The 8,473-nt window shown below is 44.7% G+C and overlaps 1 protein-coding gene across 2 annotated transcripts in view; it reads right to left on the bottom strand.

The window, feature by feature from the left end:
• PRKAG2 (protein kinase AMP-activated non-catalytic subunit gamma 2) overlaps positions 1 to 8,473 on the bottom strand; it is a 375,527-nt gene that overhangs the window by 27,660 nt on the left and 339,394 nt on the right. For both annotated transcript variants that reach the window (XM_019508123.1, XM_019508124.1), the window contains 3 exons: positions 6,289 to 6,454; positions 5,829 to 5,866; positions 465 to 611 (listed from right to left, as the gene is read on the bottom strand). In XM_019508123.1, coding sequence (XP_019363668.1) covers positions 465 to 611; positions 5,829 to 5,866; positions 6,289 to 6,454 — 351 coding nt within the window. The remainder of the gene's footprint in view (positions 1 to 464; positions 612 to 5,828; positions 5,867 to 6,288; positions 6,455 to 8,473) is intronic.

The following is an 8,473-nucleotide window of genomic DNA, read 5'->3' on the forward strand; positions in this document are numbered from 1 at the left end:
ATATATATATATATTTATATATATATATATATATGTATGTTGTGGTGGTCATCTGCAAAGGGTTAGATACAATGCAGTTTCAGGAACCTTCCATTTGCTCTTACATAGGTTTAGAAGCCAGCATTTCTTTTAACTTTCACTTTGAATAACTCTTCCATCAACAGGTGGACCTAAGGTGTAAGGCACAGGAATGGAGATGGAAACAATACAAAAAAAAAAACCTTGCAATTCCCTTACCCCCCTGGAAGCCCTGAATGAAACCAGAGATTTCACCAAGATTCCCTGCAGATTCTTCATAACGGCAGTAACCCAAACTTCAATATTTACACATGAAGATTGTGAGAAACTATACCCATGGCGTATCAGCAAAATCACTTTGTACTACTTTAAAGTCAAAGCACGCATTTGGTGCCCCTGTTATCATACTGCTTTAAAAATTAAAGTGAATACAAAAGCACTCTCACCTCAGCCTTCACTATTCTATCCACAATGGTCTCCAGTGTTTCCAGCATACTGCACTTCACAACACCTTCAAAATACTGAGAACGGTGCTGCAGGGCTTGCGTCACTGTGATATCTAAGTTATTATATGTTTTTTCAGCAGCAAGATTCTGAAAAATAACATGCAGGGAATTCAGCTGTAGTCTTTATAACAGACAAGTGGGTGAATTTTTTGGCACTGACCTATGCATGCAAATATCAGTCCAGTGTTATATTGTAGACTGAGGGTTTTCACTTAACATAGTAAACACCTTGGCTAAGCTAAGTATATCAGCGATCCTTCAGTGCATAAGGAAAGCCAAGTCTGCAGTTCAGTTAATGCATCATGACAGACTTGACAAAAATTACTCCTGGATTGTGGTATGCACCCAGCCACTGACAAATTACTCATTTTGCTAACAGATCTTGGACTTGAAGGACTCAAAGCACATCTTCCTGCTCTTGCACAATAAGTGCAAAATTTATAGATCAATTCAAATTCTAGAGATTTATGAGACCTTAGTAATAAAGAGAAATATTGTTTCCTTAACCACAATTATTTCTTCCAACAGATGACCCCCAGCTGGTCTGGACAGTCCCAATGAAAGCATTAATTACCATCTTTTGCTGTACTTGTGCTCAGACCCCCTCTGCTGGCCTGTTTTGGCACTGCAATCATGGATACCAGAAGATACATTTCCAAAACAGAAATTACATCAACTATGAGAAATTCAATAGTTCATATTCATCAGTTGAACTATAATAGTTCATTAGCACTACTGCAAGTGAGAGGGTTAAAATAATTGAAAAGTATAGCATCTACAGTCTTCATGTTAAAATCAAGAGTATTTTGATATACACAGAATTTGCGCAGAAATGCTAATATCCTCTCCTATGAGAAAAGGTATAGGAAAGAAGATACTATTTTTTTCTTCTTCCATTAGCTGGAATGTGTTGGTGACACAGACGGGGACATATCAGCAATAAAGAGAAGGACTGGACTTGATAAGGAAGAAAGGGATGATACTGAAGTCTTAAAAAAGAAAGAAATGGGGTGAAAAGCTATAATGATTTCCCACATCATACAGTGGTGATTAATAACAAGAACTTAACTGAGAGCTCATCAACTGGGCACAACGGAGGAGGAGAAAGACCTGGTTGTATTTAGATGATCAGAGGATGATTATGTGATAGGGGCACACAAAAAGGAGACACTGGGATGTATTAGGCAAGATTCTTCCAATACAGGCAGGGAAGTACTGACAAGGTACTGGCGAGACCTCATCTGGATACTCTACTCTGTATACTCAGGTTCAAGAAATATGAATTCAGATGGGGGCAGAAGCAGAGATGGGCTACCAAGATAATCAGAAAAAGAAAACTTACCTTAGGAGAACAGCTCAAAAGAGCTTGGCTTGATTTACTCTAACAAAGCAGAGATTGAGATGGGATATGATTACTCTGAAAATCACTATGGGGAGGCAGTTATGGCACAAAAATGTAAAAAGTATAAACTGTGGCTAGGAATAAATTTGGGCTGTAAATTAGAAGGCAGTGTATAACTATCCAAGGAGCAAGGTCCTGGAACAGCTTCCCAAAAAGAGAAGTATGAGAAAACAACTTAATTCACTTTTAAGGTCAGTTTAGGAATAGAATTATGTAGTGTGATTGGCTCGTACCAGGAACTGGACTTGAGGATCTGTAAGGTCCTGTTTATCCTCTAGTCCTAAATACGCAACCCATGGAATGAAGTAGTTACTGCACTCTTGTGCAACATGTGATTGCACATTCAATTACTTTGTGCATTTTAAAATGTGTGACCTAGTTTAGTCCTTTGGGGGCACACAAGAGCCCAAGTGCAATCAGTCTTTTAGTGAGTTGTGAATGAGATACGAAGCGTTGCCACTTGACACTTGCATCTCCAGGCTTTTCAACCCAAGATTTTGGTGAAGCCACTTTACAGAATGTACGTTGATGGAGTGGTGGCAATTATGAAGGTGGCATGCTCCAAGCTATTTATTTTAGGTACTGAAGAAAGTCAAACTTGTTTAAACAGCATAACAGGAGAATGAGGACAGACTTCTTTCATTCTCTGGTCCAGGATTTCATTCAAGTACAATTAGGTTTTGGCCCTGGCTACTGAGCAAGGATCTAGTCCATATGTTCGTTTTCTCAAAAAGAAAAATGTTTGTTTTTTTAAATTTTTAGCCATCCTAAATTGCTTCCTAGCTAAGGGAATTGTTATGCGAGACAAAGCTGAGCTTTTCTTTTGAAGATTAGGCAGATTTTTGGAGAGTTTGTAGAATGATACTAGGTGCCTCCTGAGTGGCAGCTGTCAGGAGGCTCTGTGATGAAGTAGGGTTAGAGGCTTGTTTTAGCCATCATAGTTCAGGAAATGTGCAACCAGCAAGGAACTTTTTTTTAGTAATACAGATTTCACAGACATTAGGGCTGGAAGGGACCTCACAAGATCATCGGGTCCAGCCCGCTGCCCAAGAGGCAGGAAGTCAACTGGGGTCAAATGGTCCCAGCAAGATAAGCATGCAAGTGCATCTTAAAGGTGTCCAGAGTAGGTGCGCACCACTTCTGGGGAGAGTCTATTCCAGACTCTGGAGACTCAGACAGTAAAGAAGTTTGTCCTTACGTCCAGCCTAAAACAGTCTTCCCAAAGTTTGTGACCATTAGACCTCGTCTTCCCTAGGGGTGCCCTGGTGAACAGACGTTCTCCCTGTTCCTGATGCACACCTCTTACATCCTTATAGGCTGCCACAACGTCACACCTGAGCCTTTGCTTCTCCAGGCTGAAGAGCCCCCTGCCTCTCAGTCTCTCCTCATAAGACTTGTTCTCTGATCAGGCACGTGCCTCTCCTCTGGACTCTCTCAAGCTTCTCCACATCTTTCCTAAAGTGTGGAGCCCAGAACTGGATGCAGTACTCCAGCTGCAGTCTCACTAAGGCCGAGTACAGGGGGAGGATGACTTCCTGGGACTTCCTTGAGATACACTGGTAGATGCAAGCTAGGGTTTTGTTTGCTTTGCCAGCTGTGGAATCACACTGGTGGCTCATGTTCTTCTTATGATCAATCATGACCCCCAAGTCCCTTTCGGTCATGGTGCCAAGCCTATAAGTATGATGTGGATTTCCCCCCACCCCTCGCCCGAGGTGGAGCACCTTGCATTTCTCAGTGTTGAATGCCATCAGGTTTTGATCCGTCCACCTTGAGCGCCCGTCCAGGGTGGCCTGGATTGCCAGCCTATCCTCTAGTGTGACCACACCTCCCCATAGTTTGGTGTCATCAGCGAATTTAGCCAGTCCGCTTCTGATACCAGAATCCAGATAGTTTATAAGTATGTTAAAGAGTACTGGTCCAAGTACGGAGCCCTGGGAGATGCTGCTGGTCATCATGCACCATGTTGACATGGTTCCATCAACTATCACTCCCTGGGACTGACCACAGAGCCAGTTCCTAAGCCACTGGACCATAAGGTTGTCAAGGCTGCAGTTCCCCAGTTCAACTATGAGGCCTTCTACCTCCTGTGTGCACACCGACAGCTCAGACCTTTGGCGTGCCAGGCTGTAGAAAACATAGAACAGGAGGATCAGAGTGACTGAAGGAGCCTCTGGAAAGTACTAATTTAAGCTTCCAGTTTACCCAAGATTTGCAGATGGCCACTTTTATGAGCATAGGGAAGCAAAGGCAAGATATGTGGCTTACTTCAAGACTTCTGAAAGTTAAAGGGAAAAGCAATCGTGTACCTTCACCTAAAAGGAAGATTATGCTTATTTATTTGTTTGTTTAATTTGTTTAGGGACGCTATTGTTTAGAACAAAGCATGTTTAAATTCTTGATGGTCTAATTTGCAAATTAGCATAGATGAAAGAGACAACCACCCAGGGGAAGATGATCAAAAGGCAGCCTAATTTACTTGCATGTTACTAGCTGGCAGCAGAAAAATAAGCCTTTTGGCCTTGAAGTTGTTTTGGTTCTAGCCATGTTAATTTCTAGTGAGCAGGCCTACCTTCCTTGGAAATTAAAAGGATTCTGGCAGCCATACTGTCCAGATTTCTACATTTTATTACAAATTTTTGCTTAGAGTTCTTTTAAATTCTGTCTTCAAGGAATCACTTGGATTCAAGCTTCTTTCTTTCCAACGCCCACGATGAAAGGCGTGACAAATGAGATGGATGTTCTTGCCCTGAAGCAACTGTCAAAGACGGAGTAGGGGAAAGACTGCCTCCTAGTCTGGTCTTCCACCTCAGAGTGGCATTAGGACCTCTCTGAGATATGTATGCTGCTCAATGTGGGCAGGATTGCTTTCTTGGTAGTGGTCCTGGTCTCAACAGGAAGATAGTTATAGACGTAGCACAAGTCATAAACTGGATTTAGGGCTGGAGATTTCACTTCCTTGGAGATTACAACCATCTTCTGCAACAGCTAGTTACTGCTTAGGGTCACCAAGAAGGAACAGGGCAATGTCCTCCATAAAAACAGAGGCAGGAGGAACAGGAGTCCTGAAGGAATAGGCAGAAACCCTGCGGCTTGGGAACCCTCATTCTCAAGAACACTGCACGCAGACAAATTCTGCAGATTATAGTTGCTACAGGAACTTTTGAAGTATTTCTGTACTCTTCTCCCTTAGTAGTGAGATTTTCTAAAGCAAAATTGCAGACATTTGGATGTTCCACTGACACTGGCAGGCTGGTGTACAAGCTACTAAAACTCTTATCTCTTCACAGAATAAGGCAGCCCCCAGAAGCCCTCAGGAAGGAGCAGGTGTGTGGAGAAGAGATGAACAAAGAAATTCAGACTTTTTCTGGGAGATCCCAACTGTGTAGAAGGTTTGCTTAATAGGCAGGCTGGCTAGGCTGTACTGAAGGATGGCATGGCAAAATACTGGTCTGAGCTAGATTCAGACAGAACTGCAACAAGGGCAGGTTTAGTACACTGGTGCATGCAACTATGGCAGCTAATTTGTTTCAATGACTGAAAATACAATTAAAATGATATGCCCAACCTGCAAGAGGAAGTCCTTCACCATTGATAAGGCCAGGTTGTGGAAAAGGCATAGTTAAGAGGAAATATTAAAAAAAAGCCTAAACTTCCTTGTGTTGGCACAATTTTTTTGAGTCTTAGAAATGCCCTGACCACCAGCTACCCCTGGATAAAAATTATTACTATGGTCAACTGAACATTGCAAAGTCAACTCAATGGCATTTTCTTCACTTCATTAGAAAGAATTAAAAGGTTAAGGAAGGAATAACAGTTGAAACAGATGTCTGAAAGAAATTGTTAAAAAGACACACCACACTGCACATAAAATATTTTATGGAATTTAAGAAGATACTTACTATTACATCAAATTTGGAATAAATATCTACAACTTTTCCTAAAAATGAAAACATATGTTAGTAAGGCCTTTCAAAAACAAAAGTTAATGTTCCTGCATCCTAGTTTTAGTATCTTCCAATTACAAGGAAACAAAACAGACACATATCAAAACAGAAAATACCCCCCCCGCCGCCCCCCCCCGACAACAAACAAACCCTTTTTGTGCTACAACACACTTCAAAAGAAACTAACTGAATAGGAAGTGTCTAGGTCTGCAACCTGAACCTTTCATCCCATTCTTCCCCTTTTAATTACTTGATGACCTAGTAGGGATTTAAGTGGCAGGGCAGAAAAGAGGCAATTTTAGCACCTCTCTCCACAGGGGTAACTGTACAAAATAACCAAATACAAATGAAATGATCTATCCCTCTCCACCTCCCCCCCACCAGCTTTTATGCTCACGTACTACTTAACACACACCTGACTCATCCACAACAGGTAACGCTGATATCCTTCTGTCTACAAATATATTCAAGGCTTTAATGATAGGAGTGTCTGGATGTATGAAGGCAATGTTGTGGTAAGTTCCTATCCCCAGTTCATCCAGGTTCTTCTTCATAAAAGCAGGCTTTGGCATCTCTGACACCTAGGACAGATGAAATGAACACATGTTTGTGCTTGCTTTCTTTTTTTCCTTCTTTCTTTCAGGATAGATGCACTGGAACCAGAAGGCATGACTGAAGTTCACATGAGTGGTCCGTCTTCACTGCTTTACCTACAGAGTTCACATAAGTACCACAGGGTTTCAGAGCAATGTAGCAGATTAGTAATTATAGCAATCCTGGTTTTCTCTGTCTAAAAGGGCATCCCCACACCCCCCACCCCAAAAATTCATGTTTTTCCGCCATTAAAATGAAACGCCACTATCTATATAAGTATTAGTTGAGCACAATGTTTTACTGATACATTTACAATTTGAAAGCAACTCGGAAGCCTACCAGTACCTCAATCACTATAATAAAATACATTTTAAATACCTATGTATTTTGGCATTTGATTTTTGTTTTATTATGAGAAATCAGAGCTCCACCTGCCCTCTTCACTCACCAGGACATGGGTCCAGTTGCAGTTGTCCACCTCACACTGCTTTGGGGTGCTGAGCAGGCCTGATATGCTGGTTCCATGCCCCTGTCCATGCTGGTACCCCCCCACTCCTGTCCCACAGCCCCCTGGCTCTGCCAGGGCTCCTCATTCCCCGTCCACAGTGCCCCAGCCCTGCTGGTGCCCCTCATCCCCAACCTGCTGCCCCTACTCCCAGCCCTCTAAAGTATGAGGAAGAGGGTGGGTAAGTGGGGATGGGGGGCAGGAACACAGGTGATGCATCACGGGGGCAGGGGGACACAGGACAACCTGGGAGGGTGGAAAGGGGGCATATCACCCCCAGATTTCTGTGCACACAGTGAGGCGCGGGCTGCAACCTGGCCAGATAAGCTGTGGGCAGGAGCTGCTTCCATGGCTCAGCAGGTGGGACCCAGCACAGGGGGAGTGCTATGCCACCAAGGTGAGGCATCCTCTGCCCACCTGGCATCAGTAAGGGCACACTCCCATGCTGCCACCATGCCTCACCTTGGCAGCCATGGCAGCACGGTGCCCCCACCCCCGGTGGGTCCCACCTGCTGCCTGTGGAAACTGCTCCTGCCCAGAGCTGGTTTGGCCTGGCTCTAGGTGCAGAAATCTGGATGGGGGGCACATGCTCCCCCACATTGCCTGTGAGCCCCCCTCGACACTTCTGTGTGCCCCTTCCCACCCGACTTACCTGGAGGGAGCTGTGGGAGCTGCTTTTCCACTGCTGGCTGGCTGCCATATGCGTGTGTGCACGCACACATGCATGCGGCACCCCCTATATCCCTCTCCCCCCAGCACCAAGCAGCACCTTGCAGAATGGAACTGTGCCAGCCTGAAAACTATAGGCCAGTTAGTCTTACCTCGACCCTAGGCAAGCTGTTCGAGAAAATTATTCTGGCACACATCCAGGAGGGGCCAGCAGGGGACTGCATGCTTAGGGGCAATCAGCACAGGTTCATCAGTGGCAGGTCCTGTCAGACCAACCTGGTAGCCTTTTACGATCAGATTACCAGATCATTAGATGCAGGGGTAGCAGTGGACATAGTCTTCCTGGACTTCCAGAAGGCTTTTGACACCATCTCTCACCCCGTTCTCATTAAGAAACTGGGGGACTGTGGTGTCGACACCCACACAGTCAGATGGGTCGCCAACTGGCTGGAGGGCCGCACCCAGAGGGTGGTAGGGGATGGGTCCTTCTCAGCCTGGAAGGACGTGGGCAGTGGGGTTCCGCAGGGCTCGGTCCTCAGGCCCGCGCTGTTCAACATCTTCATCAGCGATTTGGACGAAGGGGTGCAAAGCACCCTGTTCAAATTTGCTGATGACACTAAGATGTGGGGGGACGTGGGCACACTAGAAGGAAGCAACAGGCTACAATCTGACCTAGACAGGTTACAAGGGCGGGCAGAAGAGAATAGGAAGGGTTTCAACACAGACAAGTGCAAGGTGATGCACCTGGGGAGGAACAACCGGCACCATACCTACAGGTTGGGGAACTCCCCTCTTGTCAGCACGGAGGCGGAAAAGGATCTTGGAGTCATCA

Source organism: Gavialis gangeticus, unplaced genomic scaffold (assembly GCF_001723915.1).
Source record: "Gavialis gangeticus isolate Ggan-Ray unplaced genomic scaffold, GavGan_comp1, whole genome shotgun sequence".
In the NCBI taxonomy this organism is placed as follows: Eukaryota; Metazoa; Chordata; order Crocodylia; family Gavialidae; genus Gavialis; species Gavialis gangeticus.